Raw genomic sequence first — 21,366 nt, 5'->3', positions numbered from 1 at the left:
CGCACTGCTGATGACAATACCATTTTAATTTCTTTTGAAATTAATAGCTGGACAGAGAGAAATAAAATGTCAAGTGGATCTAAAGTGTGAATTTTATAGTTTGTCAGGATTAATGTTGATAATGATTAGGGATAGATTTTATGAAATATAGATTTGATTATAATCAAATAATATGCATTATTTGATCATGCTATTCCTTTGAAGGGCCACCTTGATAATCTTTTTTATCAAGCAAGTAATAGTTTGTATTAGAAACAACATAGTTCACTTATTCTCATCAGTAATGGCTTTCGGTCCAAATGTACAATAACGTACTGTATCAATATAATCATGTTGTGACATGGAGTTTATGAGTTGATATTATGTTGATTTTGGTACATCCTGTCGCTCACATGCTGAGAGAGGAGATGCAGTATAATCAGCCTGTCACTGCTAGATGGGTGTTCCACAGTCAAAGATGACAGCCGATCGATACACCAATACTGATTCTCACACACCTCACACACTCCGGCTGCTCAAAGGGCTTTTCTGAGGCACTGAAAACACAGGACAATTTACATGGAAATCTGTTTAAAACAAATCAAAATCAAACATGCAGTCTGATTCAGGACTTAGGGCTTTATGAAGTGTGAATATTGTTCAGGTTATAGACGAGCCTTAACTACAGGTTCAGCTGGGCGAGCATCACTGTTTCTAGGCTGGGGATGCTCTACCAGGATCAATTGTGTGTTGCTCTAGTTTTCAAATTTAACTGCTTGGGACTTGTTCTTTGATAAAATAGGATACATTTTCTTTAGACTTTTCATTTAGATTTTCAAATGAATGTGTGACTATTTCTTATTTATTTTTTACATGAAGTGTTTTGACAGTGTCTCAAATGACTGTTTGACTGGTTGTGGTTGTGTCCAAACCAAGAAGCTGATTACAAAACATCTTTCTCCACTGAGCTCAACGCTCCTGTATCTGGACAGTCTGGACGCCTCCAGCTGTGTGTTAGATATTGAGTTTACCAAGCTAGAGGGTAAAGAAGCCTGTAGCTCAGTTGGTAGAGCGGGTCGTTCAATGATCGAAGGGTCAGTGGTTCGAATCCCAGCTCCGACTGTCGACATGTCAAAGTGTCCTTGAGCAAGACACCTAACCCCAAATTGCTCCCAATGAGCAGGTTAGCACCTTGCATGGCAGCTACCACCATTGGTGTGTGAATGTGTGTGTGAATGGGTGAATGAGAGGCCATTGTAAAGCGCTTTGAGTGCCGCTAAGGTGGAAAAGCGCTATATAAGTGCAGTCCATTTACCATTTACTATGATAAGGTCACACTGTCTCAAAATACCCGGCCAACCACTGCAAATGAGAAGGCTTATTTCACTGAAGCATATTTGAATGTGTGACTTAATCAATCCGTTCATCGTTCATGTTGCTCTTTCTCCTGGCTGCCCGCTGCTTGGCTCTCAGACCTCCCGTCATGATTGGTTGAGATCAATTTCACTTCTCTCCTGAGAGATGCCGGATAAATTGCTCGTCATGGAGCAGACATTTGTCGTGGTCGTCTCTCCATGAACTTAACGCCATATCACCCTGTTAGCTGGGCTGGAATGGGACTGACCCCTGGATCTGGGGCGGGTGATGGGGTCTGACTGATGGTGTCGTAGCTGTGTTGAGAACAGGCGGGGGAGGAAGGGTCAGGTGTTGGGGAGAGAGGGTCAGAGGGGGGTGTGGTAGCTGTGTTGAGAGCAGACTGGGGAGAGAGGGTCAGAGGGGGGTGTGGTAGCTGTGTTGAGAGCAGACTGGGGAGAGAGGGTCAGAGGGGGGTGTGGTAGCTGTGTTGAGAGCAGGAGAGAGGGTCAGGTGTTGGGGGGTGTGGTAGCTGTGTTGAGAGCAGGCTGGGGAGAGAGGGTCAGGTGTTGGGGAGAGAGGGTCAGATGTTGGGGAGGGAGGGTCAGGTGTTGGGGAGAGAGGGTCAGGTGTTGGGGAGAGAAGGTCAGATGTTGGGGAGGGAGGGTCAGGTGTTTGGGAGAGAGGGTCAGGTGTTGGGGAGAGAGGGTCAGGTGTTGGGGAGGGTGAGGGTCAGGTGTTGGGGAGAGAGGGTCAGGTGTTGGGGAGGGTGAGGGTCAGGTGTTGGGGAGAGAGGGTCAGGTGTTGGGGAGAGAGGGTCAGGTGTTGGGGAGGGTGAGGGTCAGGTGTTGGGGAGAGAGGGTCAGGTGTTGGGGCGCTGCTCTCCCTGCGGTGTCTCCTCCTCACTGACCAGATGAGAACAACCCTCCCTTGTCCACCACTCTCTACAGGGTGTCCCCTCGCCTGCTCTGAGGAGAGGAAATCAACCCCGGGAGGGGATTTGCGTTCGTGTGTGTGTGTGTGTGTGTGTGTGTGTGTGTGTGTATGTCCATGTACATGGCACGGTCTCCCTTGTAAAAGAGATCTCCCGATCTCACTTCCTGGTAAAATAATGGTTAAATAAATAATAATAAATAAATACAGTGTGCACGTGTGTGTGTGTGTGCACGTATGTGTGTGTGTGTGTGTGTGTGTGTGCGCACGTGTGTGTGTGCACGTGTGTGTGTGTGCGCGTGTGTGTCTGTGTGTGTGTGTGTGTGTGTGTCTCAGATAAAGAGCAGACTGGTTCTTTTAAATCGCTGTGTAGGACAAACAAAAACAAAAAGGCAGAGTCCAGTTTCCCAGACAGCTGTCCAGTACACACACACACACACACACACACACGCACACACACACACACACACGCGCACACACACACATACAAACACGCACGCACGCACGCACACACACACACACACACACAAACACACACCAATGGTGAGATAAGCAGGGAAATGTTTTTCTTGGTGGATTGTTGGAGGCTGCAGGAGCGGAGTCCCGTGTGTTTGTGAGCGTTAGAGACGGCCCTCTTCAGCGTGTGTGTGTGTGTGTGTGTGTGTGTGTGTGTGTCTCGCTTCTCAACGCTCATCTGCCCGCTGGGACGCGCAGGGACATTGTGTTGATGATATTATACAGGAACACACTTTGTTCAGGGTCAACATCGCTGTGGCCTACGTTGATGATCGTTGAATTATATTTGACTAAACATTTATTCCCTTATTTGGTTTGTACTGTACTAAGGTACTGTACCTAAACTGCATAACATTTATTTAAATTCCTCAAAAGGGACTACATGAAGAGAACACTGGTAATGGTAATGGTGCAGACGTTTCATCTTAGGTACAGTGAATTATTCAATTGAAGGTTAAACAATCAATATATTCAGTGCCTTGCTAGCAGGATTGAATGATAGTATTGGGAGGAAAGAAGGCTGGCATATTGTTTGCAGTTATGCTGCCTAGCAAAAAAAATCCTTTGAAAAAAGTCAACTGTTTGCGTTGCTTGTTCAATTAAAGCAGCAGCATAAAACACTATTAACAGGATATCAAGGCCAGCGTTCCTCCTACCATGAATGTCTAAGGAGATGGCACTTTTAATTAGCTCTCATCATGCTTCCTAAGTAGTATATTTTTAGTGTGTTTTGTCTCAACTTGTTCTTAATTTTTTTCTTTTTATTCTCTTTTCATCTTATGTTTGTCCTGTATTTGAAGCAGATCAATGTTGGAGTTGTTTAAGGAGAGAAATGTATCACATTTCATAAAGTGTTCACCTACTTGCCGAGCCACAGTTCAATGCAAAATAGTCTTTAGCACTGAACAAGCTCTCAGCAAAAAAAAACTCATCAAAGTGTCACAGAAAACCTATTGCAAAATTACGTTTGATTTATATAAATATTATATAACTTTATTTTACATAGCGCCTTTCATGGGACCCAAGGTCGCTTTACAAACATCAGGAAATCAACAATCGACAAAGAAAGCACAGACAACAAATCAGACAACAGTAAAAGGGAAAATAAACAATAAACTAATGGAGACTGGGTGTGTTTAGAGTAGAATTAAGAATTGAAGGCAACATTAAACAGGTATATATATATGTATGTATGTATATATATATATTTATATATATATATATATATATATATATATATATATATATATATATATATATATATATATATATAAAAACAGGACCTGTGCTTAGCACTCATATAAATATTGAGTGTAGCTGGAGCAGAACAGAAGCCTAAGTGAGTAACCTGAGGTACTTGAGAGTAGAAAGCGTTGGTTCTGACCAGAAAGCTGTCAGAGTGATTCTCCAAAAAGAGCCCAGGGAAAATAAAGCGTGTAGAATAATACGCTTCCTGTCAGGAGAGGAGAGAGAATTCCTGTCATTGCTCCGCCGCCACCTCGGGACCCTGGGACCTTTCCCTGTGTTAAACCCACCAGCATTTATTTGCTTTAGAGTTACCTGCCAGCTCAATTTAGTAATAGCCTCTGTCATATAAAAGCAAACCATGCCTCTCTGCCCTGTCTTGCAGAATACTGGTGCATGTGTGTGTGTGTGTTGGTGGGGGGGGGGGGTTGAGTAGTCACCTGATCAGTTGACGCTGACTTCCTGACCCCTGTTATAACAACATGACCCCCCCCCACCCCCGACCCCTACTTGCCGCCCACCCAACTGCGTCAGGAACTACTCCGACACCCCAAATTACCCACGTCGAAACAATGACCATTCTATTTATAAGTTCAGCACTTTGCCTTCTCAGAACTGTCACACAGTTCACCCAGAGAGCCAGGGGGGGTTCTGGGATGGCTGGATAGTCATAGGTTTAGCCTGGAAGGGTGGGGGTTGGGAGGGTGGGGGGGTAGTCATAGGTTTACCCTGGCCATATTGCAGATCAGTGTATCTGTTTGAATATAAGTGCTGTTGACTGTTCGGCCCTCTTTGATGTATACTTTGTGGGTAATTAGTGAGAACTGGGTCAGCGTGGGGCAGAGACTTTTAGAGGGGCGGGGGTAAACGGGGGGGGGGTGCTGTCAGATACTACAGATGCCAATTTGCCAGTGAGCTATTTGCTTTCTTTGCATTGAAATGAAACAAAAATAAATAGCGATGTATTATTCATGCATTTTCTCTTTAGAAATCATTATTCCTGTGGAAAAGAAACCTTAATTGCATGTCACAGATATCATAACAGAAAAGAGAGAATTGGATATGTAGAATTGTCTAATTCCGATATTTTTGATGAATTGCTTTCAGAATGTGCTTTTACTGAATAGCTTCTTGTATTTATTTTATTTTTAGTAAAGCACTCGACCGCCCTTTAAAAGTGTTGAGCGTCACAGACCAGACCGTTGTTTATTCCTCCCGTTCCCTCAGCGCCCGGCTGGCTCAGGCCATTGTCTGTCCTGAGGAGACTGGGGGGACGGGGGACTACCTGCATGTTTCCGTCTCGCTGCATTGTCCCATTGTGCAGAGTAAACATGCCGCAGACGGAGGGAGGGAGAGACCAGCCAGCAGCGGAGCGGAGGGAGAGACCAGCGCTCAGCGTGTTGATTCTGCTCAGCCCCGCTGGCCTCTTGCCCTTCCTGCGCGGACCCCTGCTCGTCACCACGGACGCCCGTGTCACTTCCTCCTCCCGCCGCCGAGCCCCCCGGGGCCCTGGCCGCTGTTTACAGCCACATGCTGATTCCTATTCATCTGGCTCTCGTCGGGCGGGGTGGGGGTGGGGGGGGGCTTCCACTAGGCCGGACAGCCGGGGGGAAGGGGTTAGCGTTGGAGCGGGGCTGGCCGAAGGTGGGAAAAGAAAGCAGCGAGCCCTCCTCCTCCTTCTCCTTGACAGACGAGGTCCAGCCCTGCCTTACACTGAGCAGACGCGCTCTCCCACTTGTTTTCCTTAGTAATTATCCTCATTAAGTGAAAGCATGTGCCAATCAAAAGCCTTGGAGAGCAGGGCCGGTCCGGGCAGCGGGCGTCAGGCCCGTGTCATCCAGGCTCGTTAGGAGATTAAAGCCAAACCCCGCGGGCGCGGGAGAGACGCAGCGGCCAGGACATTACTACACCCAGTCTCACTGCGTAGTGGTTACTAATTACATGATTATCACATTTAGCACTTGCCACGTTCGATCACACCTGAGTCCACCTGGAGCTGCTAATCCCTCCACTTCTTATTTCCTGTGTAAAATCACATTATTCTTTTTCTCTTCTTCTTTTCTTCTTTCACTTTTTTTTTTTTAATATATATATATATTTTTTTACAAGTTCCCAGTTGCATTGGTCAACTGTTTTCCAAGAAAGGTGGAAGAATGTGTGTTAAAAACACAGGTATTCTTTTTTTAACCTGCTAGACAGTGACAAAAACTCAGAGGCCGACAAAGGGGTGGAAAAAAAGACAAGTCCCACCCAAAAACGAAGATATATGGAGTCTTCACGTCGATGAACTACCGTTCCTCTTCACTCTGAAGCCCCGCGGCCCGTAGTAAAGTGTGATTGCATGTGACAGTCGCCAAGTCTGCTGCTTTATCATGATGGATACCCCCCCACGCTGAGGGGCTGAACCGACTCACTCACACACACACACACGCTCGCGCACACACGCACACACACACACACACTCTCTCACACACACACACACACACACACACACACACACACACGGCTGGCACATGCCATTAGCTCCAGCGTGGCTCACCTGAGGCAGGGAAGGTAGAGACGTGTTCAGTAGCTACAGTTTAGGGTCCTGAACACGTCTACTCAACCTTACTGAACTTTTTCCTGCTTTGCATATGGCTGCAGCTCATTTGTCTTGGTAGTGATGCCGAGGCAGAAAGGTGTCAGAGGAGGATTCTCAGAGAGTTTTCTCTGTGCATCTTCCACTGACATATTGTGCTGTCTCCCTTTCACATGGAAATACTCACATATACACACAAAATATTTATATGAGTATGTTTGATAATCAGGAAGTTCTATGGCATTTTTGCATCTTAATGAGTGTCTTAATGTTGTTCTGTTTGCATCAAGGACAAACAGAACAAAGCAAGAAAGTATTTGAGCTCTCTTCAGCACTACAGGACATTGTGAAGAAGAACGTTGTATTCCTGTTTTCATGGCGTGAAATTGAAGGGATCCTGTGGAGGATCCTATTCTGTAAATGCAGAGCGTGGCGGACCACTCTTTGGTCTTTTTGGACTGTTCTCTCTCTCTTAGAACTGACGTGTGTGTGTGTGTGTGTGTGTGTGTGTGTGTGTGTGTGTGTGTGTGTGTGTGTGTGTGTGTGTGCGCGTGCGTGTGTGTGTGTGTGTGTGTGTTTCCCAGCTGAACCTGAGCCCCAGCTGCTGTTCCTCTCAGCTCTACTGTAGCTAAAGGTTTCTAGCATGTTCCCCTCTGTCAGTGGAAAAATGTGTAATTAGAATATGGCCAAAGATTGACAGCAGGGTCTCATGAAATTTGACAAGGGGGCACACAAAAATGTCTGTTGGATATCTAAGTATTTTTAATTAAACAGGTTTTTGGCACCCAAGCCGCTCCTTCACTCGCCAGTTCAAAGACGCTGGTCTGACCCATGTGTTCAAAGTCTGTATCAGTTTTCGGCGCGTATGTTTTCCTTGGCGCCGGGGACAGGCGAGCCCAAACTGTCTTGTTTAAAGCTGGTTTGTTTACTGTTCATTCTGTCTCATTTCTCCTCTCCCACATGTGTGTACTAGGAGAGAGTTCTGGGTTTATAGTTACACTCTCCGCTGGGTTCACAACAGACTGATTTACTGCATGTAAACCTTCTGGAATTAAGTGATTACGCCGCACAAAATCCGGGTATTAACTGGAAAAGCCCGTCTCCTCGGTCACTCCAGTTTAGTTAAAGGCAGAACTAGTAAAATAGAGTGCTCATCTGTTACTAGAGAGCTTCATCAATAACATTTGTCCCTCTGATGTAAAATCAATAAGACACACACTGACACAATGTTAGAACGATGGCAAATGTTGTGTCATCTGTCATCGACTGGCAATAAAGATATGTCACAATTGATTTGAGCAGGTTTTTTCCCTCCTGCTGGTCTCTGCTGTGTAGTTGTTAGGGCAGAACAGAACCAAATAAACGAGCGCTATAGTGAGAGACATGGTCAGCCTCGCTCCACCCAATTCATATCGGAGCAGCAAAAAAAGGGAGGTGGCAGGTATTATCTTCTCTGTTATCTGGTCTGAAAGGTGTTTTTATGTTCAGGGTGAAATTGTTTTGTTTTAAGTTCATGTTTTAGCTGATCTTTCAGAGGATCTCTGATGGGCTCTCAGTGCTCAGCGCGTTGACTTCCATCCTCAGCATTGATGTTTTTGCACTTCTGTGAATTGTCCTCAACCTTGAATAGTTAACGGCGTTATAGATTCTCTAAACTGTGGCCTCTCCTGTAGAAGAGAACATTCATTCTTTGTGGTGTTCTATAGGATATTGTATATATTGTATTCAGCTATTTTGCTAAATATCTAATGTAGAGTTTCGAATGAAAACAATCTTAGACTTTGAAAAATTTGATAATTGCATATTATATTCAGTGAGGTAATATACAGGTTATAATGTGTGTATGCTTGATTACTTCAGTGTGTGTGTGTGTGTGTGTGTGTGTGTGTGTGTGAGTGTGCGTGCGTGTGTGTGAGTGTGCGCGAGTGTGCGCGTGTGTCAAATTTGCCACTGGTTTGTAGCCGTTGTATACCCCCGCTGCACCAGTGGTAGCGAGCAACATCTGTTTGGGGCTTGTTGTTCCTCTTGGCTGCTTTTCAATTGGATTTCCTCAAGCAGGTCCAAGAGCTGTCACCTCTGCCAGGCTCTGCTAGCTATCAGCGCTGGCTGGCCCCTATATTAAGTAGGTGTTTCAGGGCTAAGCTAATAACTCTCCCTGCGCTGCTGAGTGATCACAGCCCCGCTGCCCCTCTCCGCGCTCTCAGCTTACCCTCGCTCTACTGGGGGGGCGGGTCTGGGGGGCTGGCCTGGGGGTCCCCCCTTCACCCACTGACAGTCAGTGTGTGTGCGCATCTCAGCAGGGTGGTATGTATGGTACAGATTGTGTGTGTGTGTGTGTGTGTGTGTGTGTGTGCGTGCGTGCTTGTTTTCCTCACAGACGGCCTCTCCTGTCCCTCCAGCCAAACTCTTGTCACACAATTAGTTTCTGCTATCATTGATATTTATTTGAATGTCTTGTAAAGGAGCTTTTGTAGTCACAGAAAGTCAGTTTGTTTGCGGAAATGAGCATTGTTTAACATGTTTCTTTGTTTTATTTTATTTATTTATTTGTTTTTTCTTACAAATTCCACTGGAAATACTTTTGATGGCTCGTTGAAGAGTCCACCTGGTCCTGCTTCTAGGGATGAAAATTAAAGTCAGAATGGTCTAAGCAAGCGTTCCGCCATGAGTATAACAGCAACTGCTACATATTTTCAGGGCATATTTAAGATGGCTTTTGGCCCAGAAAGAAATCAAATCAACTCACAGTTGAAACTCAACAGGGGTAATGTGGAAATACCTCACCAAAAAATAAGTGATTTGTTTTGGAATATGACAGTTGGAGAAACCTCTGAATGTCTCATATACCATGTAAATGAAGACCTGTAGCCAAGTCCAGACAACTCATTTAAAGTATCACTCTACAAAAAGCACAAAAACTGAATTTCAAACTGGAGTAACCCTTTAACTTGAGACAGTGCTCACAGTAAGCTCTTGTAATCTGTGTGTTTTGTCTTTGGACTTGTGAGTTTCTCACGGCTGCATCGAGTCAATAGTTGATTGCATAAACAGGATCCTTCACGTCATCGTGCCACATTCTCCCACAAGCATCAGGTTTAAAGCTGCCTTAGCCAAGGTAGCTCACTCTCTCTCTGCTGTGTTAGCCAAGGTAGCTCACTCTCTCTCTGCTGTGTTAGCCAAGGTAGCTCTCTCTCTCTCTGCTCTGTTAGCCAGGGTAGCTCACTCTCTCTCTGCTGTTAGCCAAGGTAGCTCACTCTCTCTCTCTGCTGTGTTAGCCAGGGTAGCTCACTCTCTCTCTGCTGTTAGCCAAGGTAGCTCACTCTCTCTCTCTGCTGTGTTAGCCAAGGTAGCTCTCTCTCTCTCTCTGCTGTGTTAGCCAGGGTAGCTCACTCTCTCTCTGCTGTGTTAGCCAAGGTAGCTCTCTCTCTCTCTCTGCTGTGTTAGCCAGGGTAGCTCACTCTCTCTCTGCTGTTAGCCAAGGTAGCTCACTCTCTCTCTCTGCTGCATTAGCCAAGGTACAGTAGCTCACTCTCTCTGTTGTGCTAGCCAAGGTAGCTCACTCTCTCTCTGCTGCGTTAGCCAAGGTAGCTCACTCTCTCTCTCTCTCTCTCTCTCTCTCTCTGCTGTTAGCCAAGGTAGCTCACTCTCTCTCTGCTGTGTAGCTCACTCTATCTCTCTGCTGTGTTAGCCAGGGTAGCTCACTCTCTCTCTCTGCTGCGATAGCCAAGGTAGCTCACACTCTCTCTGCTGTGTTAGCCAGGGTAGCTCACTCTCTCTCTGCTGTGTTAGCCAGGGTAGCTCTCTCTCTCTCTGCTGTGTTAGCCAGGGTAGCTCACTCTCTCTCTGCTGCGTTAGCCAGGGTAGCTCACTCTCTCTCTGCTGTTAGCCAGGGTAGCTCACTCTCTCTCTGCTGCGTTAGCCAGGGTAGTTCACACTCTCTCTCTCTGCTGTGTTAGCCAAATTAGCTCACTCTCTGCCGTGTTAGCCAAATTAGCTCACTCTCTGCCGTGTTAGCCAAGGTAGCTCACTCTCTCTCTGCTGTTAGCCAGGGTAGCTCAGTCTCTCTCTCTGCTGCGTTAGCCAGGGTAGCTCACTCTCTCTCTGCTGCGTTAGCCAGGGTAGCTCACTCTCTCTGCTGTGTTAGCCAAGGTAGCTCACGCTCTCTCTCTGCTGTGTCCCAGCTGGAGGGCTTCCAGAGAGCTGGTCTGAAGTGAGGACCTGCGAAGCCTCAACCCCGGAGCGCGGGCTTGACGGACGGATTGATTTGACAGGCTGTGAGCAGTTAAAGTGAAAGTTATGTATACAAGTTAATTAAACTGTTTTTGTGTAGAGGGGTCAGAGACATTAACAGGTCCCTCAGCAAAAAGTGTGAACTTTTTTTTTCCACAGCGTTTTAAGCTCTTGTGTCTCTCATTTCTGTAATGATTGCCAGGTGTGTGAGTTCCCTGTCTGCCAGGGGTTTGCCAGACAGCTCTGCACACATCAATGAGAATGAGAAACTTTTTTATTTACGACTAAGTGTGAATATCAGTGCTTTTCTACATATTGCACTGATGCTTTAAATTCACTTGAAATTTAAACTGATTTAAATTTCTCAGAGATGCTGAAACTCAGAACTTGTGTCCAATTGGCTGATGTTGTCTGGCTTTCCTTAAAATCCCAAGCCAAGAGTTTGTATTCAGAAGTTCAACAGTGGGCCCTGCATGTAGTCAAATTCAGCTCAACCTATACCATGCAAACAGCCATGAACCCTTGAAGCAAGCTTTTTTACAAGTGGAAACTAAAAGTTGACCTTATTACAGTATTAACATATGTGCATTGTTGAAACAACAGCTGCCTTAAAGGTTATCAGACCTTTGACCTGTTGAATGGCCTAAATATTTGAGTTACAGAAACACCACAACATTTAGCTGTAACCTCACGGTAACCTTAAGAAAGCGTTTCCCTGACGTTGAGGAAACGTCTTCAGGGCTCCGGCTGTTGAACAGACAGGGCCGGGGCTGGAACCTGTCACCAGGGGCTCCACACCTTCCTGACTGCCGTGGCGAGGTCCATTTGGTACAGAAGTGATGTCAGGAGGTGTCATTTATATTCTGGGGAATAGCGCTCCCCTCGCCGAGACACTGGCTCCCCCCTTAATCATAGTTTTCATTTCAGAACATTGAAATTTCTGTAACCAAGGACAACGTCATAAATAATGTGCGTTGTGAGACTTTGACCTGCGGCGACGTAACTTTGCACATTAGGGAAGGGGGTAGAATAGAATGGGATTTGGTCATCGGCGGTCACATATAATCATTTGTTACGGTGTGTGTGTGTGTGTGTGTGTGTGTGGGGGGGGGGGGTATAGAACAGTGAGGCTGCGGGGAGGCTTGAATGAACACATTCATAAAGTGGCAGTTGGGGTCCTAAATGAAAAGTAAAGTGAATTTCTGTTTCTTGTCAGCAGATAATGAGGAGAGAGGGCTCTTGTTGGTCACGGCGCTGTGCAGTGCCTTCACTCTCAATAGAAGGACGCTATAGACGTCCAACGACTGCCTGATGTATGGGATTCAAACAGGGTTTATCTGTGTTCCCAGGCAGGCTGTGGGCTGGGGGAACCCTCGCCTGGCTGGGTTCTGTGTTCCCAGGCAGGCTGTGGGCTGGGGGAACCCTCGCCTGGCTGGGTTCTGTGTTCCCAGGCAGGCTGTGGGCTGGGGGAACCCTCGCCTGGCTGGGTTCTGTGTTCCCAGGCAGGCTGTGGGCTGGGGGAACCCTCGCCTGGCTGGGTTCTGTGTTCCCAGGCAGGCTGTGGGCTGGGGGAACCCTCGCCTGGCTGGGTTCTGTGTTCCCAGGCAGGCTGTGGGCTGGGGGAACCCTCGCCTGGCTGGGTTCTGTGTTCCCAGGCAGGCTGGGGGCTGGGGGAACCCTCGCCTGGCTGGCGTTCTGTGTTCCCAGGCAGGCTGGGGGCTGGGGGAACCCTCGCCTGGCTGGCGTTCTGTGTTCCCAGGCAGGCTGTGGGCTGGGGGAACCCTGGCCTGGCTGGGTCCAGGTTTGTAGGACTTTAACTCACTTTCTCTCCAGGCTGTCAGCGCGTTTCCTTTGACCCTGACGGAGTTCTTCCCTGATCTATGGATGGTTCTAGAAGGTGGTGGAAGTTCTAAGGTGTGTTCCCATTGCGCTTTGTTTAGAGAGAGCAGTTTGTCTTTGACCGCGCCTCTCTGGAAGTGTTGTGATTAGTTCTCCTGCGCTCCTCAGCTAACACACACACATCCCCTTGTTTATTCAAATCAATGTTATTTTTCCTTCCGTTTGCAGCACATTGCATCCCTCCAGGGTGATGTATGTTTTTGCGAACACAGTGTTTGTTGGCTTTAACTTTTTAAACATACAATTGTTCCCTAATTAGTTGCCTCGTAATTAATTTATGCCCCTCGTTTGATGTATAGCAATACTTTGTAACATTTTACTCTACTGCAGAGTTCAAAAGAAACAGGACTGTGTTTAAAAACACACACAATGCATTTAAATAATGCAATACATTTTTTTGTGCAGTGTTTGTTTTTAACTGCAATATTAATGAATTAACATTTTAAACAATCCATAAATCATTGTTTTGATGCCACTTATTTTTAACTCAATTATATTGTAATTGATCATTTTTCGTAATGTGTGTGAGATGTTTTCCCACTTTGTTCCCCTCACAACAAAAGATTAATTACAAATAAGAGAAATGATCAAAAACATGATAATTAATTTGGAGCGATAAGTCGGAAATTGTAATTGTAATGCAATACAATAGTGTATGTGCTACAGATGTCTCCTACTGTCTCTGGGTATTGCTTCTGTGTGTGTGTGTGTGTGTGTGTGTCTGTGTGTCTTGCTTAGCACAGCAGCACATGGATGCTTTGCTTTGGTGCTTTAATTGTAAATTGGATAGAGATTTTTCAGATACAGTACAGTATATAGTTGTGTGTATATTCCTGATTAGATACGAAATATGAATAATAAAGCAAAATAGGCTACTTTGTTCAAAGCCGTTTTGGTTTGTTGTAGCTGATTGATAGGGATGTGCTGTCTTTAGGGTGTCCATCCCAGTGTGTGTCTAAAGAGGATGGATATCCGGCGATGGTACCAGACCCGGGGTGGGGGTCTCAGGGGACAGCGGAGGGTCCAGAGGAGGTGGGCAGAGCACCGGAGGTTGAGGTGCCGTCACAGGGAGCCGGGCTGTCATCCTGAATGGGCCTCCAAATCATGTTGTCAATGGTGATGCATCGATATCTGGCTCTGGCAAATTGGATGTTCCAAACTTGCGCTTGATTGATGCCTGGAGCAGGTGGGCTCTCTCCAGCGCCCTCAGCCTCTCTCTCAGAGAGATCAGCCAAGGGGAGACGGAGGGAAAAAGAACAATGTGTTCTCGTCTCTTTTTTCATCACAGCGGTATGCAGAATCAAAGATAGTTGCGCTTTTCGGAGTTTGCCCACCGCTGACACTGTGCCACAGATCTGTCAAACCTTGGAATTGATAGGGATGGCTCCCTGTTCATGTTCTTTTGGGCAGAAGTGGCATACCTCAATCCACTTCCGTGAGTCTGGCTCTCGCCGTGGGTACTGACGGCATGGAAGAATTATGAAGGCATTATGGTTGAAGGTGAATGCACAGTTTTTATATTTAGTACAGGCAACAATGGGCATAATTGAAAAGTAGCTCCTTTCCTGTGGCCAAAAATGTGGCCTTAACCCACCCAAGGGCCTTCCATTCTTGTGATCTCAGTATTGTACGGTTTTGTGAACCTGAAATATCTTCTTTTATGTTTTTTTTCTTTTATTATTCTCTATGCCCTCCTTCAATTTTTCTCTCCACAAATAGGCCAGGCATGAGTGTCCACTTGTGTGTGTGTGTGTGTGTGTGTGTGTGTGTGTGTGTGGCTTTGTTTGTTTGGAGCATTAACCACCTTCCATGGAACTCAAACTGAACATACTGAACATACATGACCACTTGAGATAGACATTATTTGTATTCCATAAAGCCAGAGGAACCTTGGGTCTGAGGCTGTGATTGGGCAGAAGAAGGTGCCTAGGAAGTGGCTCTCGCTCAGTTCAGCGCCCTGTATAGATTTTCACTCTGCCCACTTCAACTCACCAGCATCATAATAAAAACAAATATAATCAATAAATCAAATAAAACAAATATAAATATACTAACTTTTCTTAAGTGCATATGAAAGGGAAAGTGATACTAACTTTTCTCTTCTATTTTTTGGTGTGTGTGTTTGTGTGTGTGTGTGTGTGTGTGTGTGCGTGTGCGTGCGCGCGCAGGGTCTCTTCATCTTCCTGATATATGGGGTGTACAACACAGAGGTAAGTCTGCATTGTGTCTCAAGGCTGTCGGAGTGAATGAGAGAAATGACAAGTTTCTGATGGGTCCTCGCCGGGCGCCGCGGACGCAGGGGGGGGGGCGCGGGGGGCGGGCGAGCGAGGGGAGCGGGGGAGCTCCGCCCCCACACCGTCGTCCCGCTGCCCTTCATGCTCGGGCTCACTGATATGCATCCCGGCCGGTCATTAAACACCCACACGGCCGCTCGCAGACACTCATCCCTCAAGCACATTGGCTAATATTTCACTGCCTCTTTAAGTTTTTAAACTGGGCCGCCTCCATTTAGCATCCTGACAACAAGCTGCTGGGCAGCAGAGAGCTCCTCCACGTCTGGGCCGTGAGGAGGCAGCGCTGGAATATTCTAGTGAAATGGTTTTGTTATTACCATTTAGATGTGCTCAGTAAAAAATACAAATAAAAAGAAGAAGCGACCAGGGTGAGGTACAGTATAGAGAAGGACATTTAAATACATTCAGACTTAATGGATGAGGTTCAATCGGTAGTATCACTCTTGGTCAGATGGTGCTGTTCTATCGTCACTGTATGTAAATAGAGCGATAGTAGTTTTACATATGCATGAACTGATTCATCCTGAAACCTTAGTCCCGTTCAAGAGCAGGACAATTTAAAAAGTCCCCGTTTTTAAGGCAATTCCTCATTTCAAAACGCCATCATTTCCTTAGATTATATTTATTCACTAGCGGTGAAAAGTATTTGTTCTCAAGGGCAGTATTTACATTTCAGGATGCTGGGAATTGATGCTCTGGTAAATCAAAAGAGCCACCAATATGATTTCAGTCTTTTAATTAGTCGTAAACCTTTGGACGGGGTGATCTGTCTCTGCTGGACGCATTAAGGACGAGGCGTCTGAACGGCTGCCTGCTTGATTTGACTGAGAGGACCAAGGTCACTGTCAACGGGCCACAACAAAATGCCCCATCACACTCTCATCCCTCTCTCCATCTCTCTCTCCATCCCTCCTCTCCATCCTGCACTCCATCCCTCCTCTCCATCCCTCTCTCCATCCCTCTCTCCATCCTCCTCTGCATCTCCATCACCACTTCTTCTTCTTCTTCTTCTCCTTCTTCTTCTTCTTCTTCTTCCTCAGCTTGTCCATGCGTTTATCTTTCAGTAGACGGTGTTTACAGGTCTCTCTAAAAAATCGATCAGACAGCTGCAGCTGATTCAGAACGCTGCTGCTCAAGTCCTCACTAAGAAAGTGAATCACATCACTCCACTTCTGAGGTCCTTACACTGGCTTCCTGTCTGTCAAAAAATTCCCTTTAAAATACTGCTGTTGGTTTAAAAAGCACTGAATGGTTTAGGGCCAAAATATATTTCTGATCTGCTGCTACGTTATGAACCATCCAGACCTCTAAGGTCTCCCGCTGCTTTCTGTCCCCAGAGCTAAAACAAAACACGGAGAAGCAGCGTTCAGTTTTTATGCTCCACATATCTGGAACAAACTTCCAGAAAACTGAAGTTCTGCTGCAACTCTCAGTTCTTTTAAATCAAGACTGAAGACTTTTATTTTTGCCGCTGATTTTTATTAAATCAAAAATCAAATAATTATTCATTCATACACTGCACTGTAACTTTTATTCCTGTATTTTATTTTTCCTGCATTTTGTTTTAAATGTCCTTTTGTGCATTTCGTTTTATATGACCTTTTATGTGTTTCTTGCACTTTGTCTTGATGTTTTTAATGTCTCATGTAAAGCACTTTGAATTGCCTTGTTCCTGAAATGTGTTGTACAAATAGAGCTGCCCTTCCTCGCCGTGCCTCCTCCTCTTCCTCCGTCCTCCGGGCTGCCGGGCGGCGTGTGAAGAGGTGTCCCTGAGTCACGGCGGCGCAGTGACAGCGCAGGCTCGGGTCTGACCCCACGCATTGTAAAATAAATCATGGCTGCATTCTTGCTTAAGTGGCTTTTTTAGTGCCCAGGAACCCATTTTCTGACTCCCAGCTTCTCCTTGACCCTGGGGTCTTCACAATTTGTGAGCAACCCAAGTACACATCCTGCTTTTCAGAAGGGAGGCTTTTGTAAAATATAAAATGTAATAATCGTTGCTTCTTTTTTCCCCTCTCATGTCTTCTTCTCTCCATCTCCACCTTCTCTTCCTTTTGCATCTCTCTTTTTTCCTCCCTTCGTTCTCCTGATTTCCTGGTTCGTGGCGGAAGGTGTGACAAAGAACACAGGCGGCTTCGAGTTTCACCCCCTGACACCCAAAAGGACATTCTTGTTTAATAGAAAAATTGCAAAAAGCTGAATGGGAGTGATCAAAGTTTTTGAGTTTGGTAAATCAGACAATCAAAGAGCGGAAAGGAGAGTCCAGAACCGGAGGGTTGTGTTCTGTCTGTATTCATTTAAACAAACCAGGCCCAGATCGCCTGGGACAGTAACCTCTGATTTGATTATATTATCACAGACGTGAATCCGCCAGCCACAGAGAACACGTGTGTGAAAGCCCAAGTACAAGTGTCCCACCTCCTCTCTGGCAACCAGAAACAAGCAGAGTTCAAGTAGACAGATGTAATATTAGAGAGTTCTTTCTCTCTCCGAGGATGCGTCATTTATCCAGTTTCCAGGGTTGAGATGGAAGCAGTATTATATTATGCTTTACTGACCCTAATTCACCACGAGCCAGGGTTACTTTCACAATTTTTCTCTTTGTTAAAACTTTTCAATTTTTTTTTAACCATTAGGAGTCTTTTGGCTACTTTGGCTATTTGGTTACTTTTGATTTTGGCTTTATAGATCACATTTAAAAATGTTAACCATGGCAAATTTGGTATCATTTTTTTCAGCGCAATCTCACCTATACAGGCTGATAGTTATTTTTCATGCTGTAGTTTGTTTACATTCTGCGCCATGTTGAATCAGTCACATGATTCAGTCACGCCGACTCCTCAGGGTTAAAGTGTTAAATGTAAACTTTTTTTTTTGTCAGACAAAAATTCCATCCAAGTGAAAATACCAACATGCACACTCTCACAATGTTGTGGTGCTGGGAGGAAATCCCCTTAACAGTTTCAAATGACGAATGACTCCTGCACACACTTTCTCTCTGCTTTTAAAGTCACACTGAAACGGACGTTTGAGATCAACTTCCGTAGTTTGACATATTTCCGACGCAAACAAACTATGAGCGTGGGACATATGTTTAGAGAAATTTGATTGGAACATTGACAAGTGGACGGGTTTTAAGAACTTTAGACAAATTCGATAGAAGGATAGCGTTGATTGACGGGTGGATGTCGTGAGATTATTGGCCTAAAATCTAAGGTACCTGTTGTCATCATTGCACGTGACCTACCGTTTTCCAGGAAGTAAGAAATTATATACTTTGATATAAGATTACAACAAAAGTAGAATTTTGTAATTTTTTTGGCATACATCGTTGAATAGGTGAACACTATGACCAATTATGTGAACCAAAATGGGACAGAATGCTTTTTTCATTTCAGTGCGTCTTTAATCTGCCCAAAACATTCCATCCAAATCACCAGAAATAGATTGTGTGCACTCCACAAGCAAAGACAGATCAGTTCCTCATATTGCTATTCCTATGTTGCTCTTTACAACAAGGATATTCCACAGGCTTCTTCAGAAGACATAACAGCCCAAGCCTCTGATATTACCCTCTGTTGCAACATTAATTACAAAACAAATGTTTTTCCATTATTCATCTCGATGTTTTCCGTGGTCGCCTTGTAATCCTCCGCCTCCCTGACCTTTCTTTTCTCTCCGTTCCAAGGATGTGGGCAGGTGTTACGTGGAGCTCCCGCGCCTCTTTCATATGCTAATCGTTTAGCACGCATTTACATGTAGTTCCGTGGCTGCATCATCGCAAAACCTTGAGAGCAAACAAAACGCCTTAACCACATAATGATCATCTAAAACAATGCCCTTCCCCTCATTGTCAAATGATTAATTAAGTTGTGTCATGTACAGTAATTGCCTCAGCCAGCTTTGATATGAATGAAATCCCCCGGATTTCCCCTTGAACGACGTTTAACAACGCTTCTCCAACATGGAGCTCCAGATTGCGTCAGGATTAATAGCGGGCGTTTGGAAATATGACATAGCTACTGTTGATTCTGCCTGTCACAAGCCTTCTGCTCTCTTCATTATGTGTCTGTTCAACGATGGTGTGTATGCAAAACATCTCCCCCCCCCACACACACACGCACATACACACTCTCTCTCTCCCTGTACACACACTCTGTGTGTGTGTGTGTGTGTGTGTGTGTGTGTGTGTGTATATACGGGTGTGCATTTCAGGGCGGCATCATAATTTATGGCGCGCCGCAGCCTAATGAAGCTGTGAGCCATAATGCATATTCACTAACGCGGGGGGCGGGGCCAGCCCGACCAGGGGATGAGCACCCAGCCACCACAAATTCACCCTGAGCGCTGACAGCACACACACACACACACACACACACACACACACACACACACACACACACACACACACACACACTCACAGAGGCCTTAGTGGAGCCCAGGCATTACAGGGAGAGGCTGCTCACTAGTGGGACATCAGCCTTGTAGCCGGTTCTTTACTGAATCAGAGAGCAGTTTCTCTCAACGCAAGTTTAACACACTCAAACAGAAAACAATAGGGAGAAAAAAAACACTTTTCATTTCCAGTTGGCTTTTTGCTGTAGGAATGTTAACAAAATAATTTTCTCCAATAACCCACTATTATGATTAAGTGTGTTTCAGAATGTCTCAATTGAAGAGGAAATGCCTTGAGTAAATGCTGTAGTGACACGGATCCTGAGTGCTCTCTCTCTCAGCTGCTGTAGAGGAAGCTGTAGCAGCAGTGTTCTGGAGCACAGGGCTACTTAGAAAATACTGGTCCTTGTTGAGCGGAAATGCCATCTGTTCTGCTAGCGCTCTCTTTTCTCTCTCCAATACTGTAGCTCCGTTTGGTGGAGGGCCGCTGTGTGACAGATGATGGCTCAAAGTCTTAAAGTCTCCTTAGTTTGCTGGCTGGATGTGTCACTTTCAGGTTTCATTACCTCGGACAAACTGCCTCCCCAACACCACCGTGGGACCCCATCGGCCCAACACCGCACGCCTCAACACCACACACCCTAACACCACACACCTTAACACCGCAGGCCCTAACACCACACACCATAACACTGCACGCCCTAACACCACACACCATAACACCACACGCCCCAACACCACACGCCCTAACACCGCACGCCCTAACACCACAAGCTCTAACACCGCACGCCCCATCACCACACGCCCTAACACCGCACGCCCTAACACCGCACACCCTAACACCACACGCCCTAACACAACACGCCCTAACACCGCACGCCCCAACACCACACGCCCCAACACCGCACGCCCTAACACCGCACGCCCTAACACCGCACGCCCCAACACCGCACGCACTAACACCGCATGCCCTAAGACCACACGCCCCAACACCGCACGCCCTAAGACCACACGCCCCAACACCGCACGCCCTAAGACCACACGCCCTAACACCGCACGCCCCAACACCGCACGCCCTAAGACCACACGCCCTAACGCTGTTTCCCAACGTCTCTATTTTCCTTCTCTTTGTTTTGAGTTTCATGCTGTGGTTGCGCTCAGATCCTCGTCTTTGAAGGATTCTGGTTGTGGGCCACGTGTGAGCGTTTGAGCTGTTAGGACCTGCGTGTTCTGTGTCAGAGCCACTTACTTCTCTCTCTCTCCCTCTCTCTCCTTCTCTCTCTCCCTCTCTCCTTCTCTCTCTCTCCCTCTCTCTCCTTCTCTCTCTCTCTCTCTCTCTCTCTCAGGTTCGGAGCACAGTCAACAGGATCAAGGAGAGAAGAAAGGCTCTCAATTTTTCAGTAGGAAACATATGCTGTACTACATGTATCTCTCTCTGTGTGTGTGTGTGTGTGTGTGTAGGTGTTTTGTACACATATTGCTAGGATACATACTATAACCCCCCCCCCCCAGCCGTACCCTGCGACCTCACACCACACCGTCAATGACAAGGAACCGCCAAGCATTATACCTCCAGTGCAGTGGACACTCCATGTTAGATGCCCTTATACATCAAACCTGCTCCTTCTGTAATAGCCCCCCCCCCCCCCTCCAGCACCCCCCACACACAGCACCTTCATCCACCCCAATGTCAGCCGTGCTGCCGGGTTACAAGTTTCTAATCCTGAACGAGCTGAACGCGCTGAACGAGCTGTCCCCTGACATTAAAGTGTCAGGCCAGTATTTATACCTGCTAGTCGCCTCTGCTCGGCTCCCAGATCACTTAGCCCAGCAAAGCGCTTTAAAAGTACTTAATAGCTGCTGCCCCCACAGTACCCCAACACACACACACACACACACACACACACACACAAACCCTAACGAAAAACATTGTCTTCCAGACAC

The 21,366-nt window shown here is 46.2% G+C and overlaps 1 protein-coding gene across 1 annotated transcript in view; it reads left to right on the top strand.

The window, feature by feature from the left end:
* LOC311307334 (adhesion G protein-coupled receptor D2) overlaps window positions 1-21,366 on the top strand; it is a gene marked incomplete at both ends in the record, with an annotated part of 59,122 nt that overhangs the window by 22,312 nt on the left and 15,444 nt on the right. The window contains 2 exons of the mRNA XM_084436129.1: window positions 14,902-14,943; window positions 20,769-20,822. Coding sequence (XP_084292255.1) covers window positions 14,902-14,943; window positions 20,769-20,822 — 96 coding nt within the window. The remainder of the gene's footprint in view (window positions 1-14,901; window positions 14,944-20,768; window positions 20,823-21,366) is intronic.

Source organism: Borostomias antarcticus (assembly GCF_949987555.1).
Source record: "Borostomias antarcticus genome assembly, chromosome: 3".
In the NCBI taxonomy this organism is placed as follows: domain Eukaryota; kingdom Metazoa; phylum Chordata; class Actinopteri; order Stomiiformes; family Stomiidae; genus Borostomias; species Borostomias antarcticus.
The sequence above is the reverse complement of the archived record's forward strand: the minus strand, read 5'-3'. Positions and strand labels throughout refer to the sequence as shown.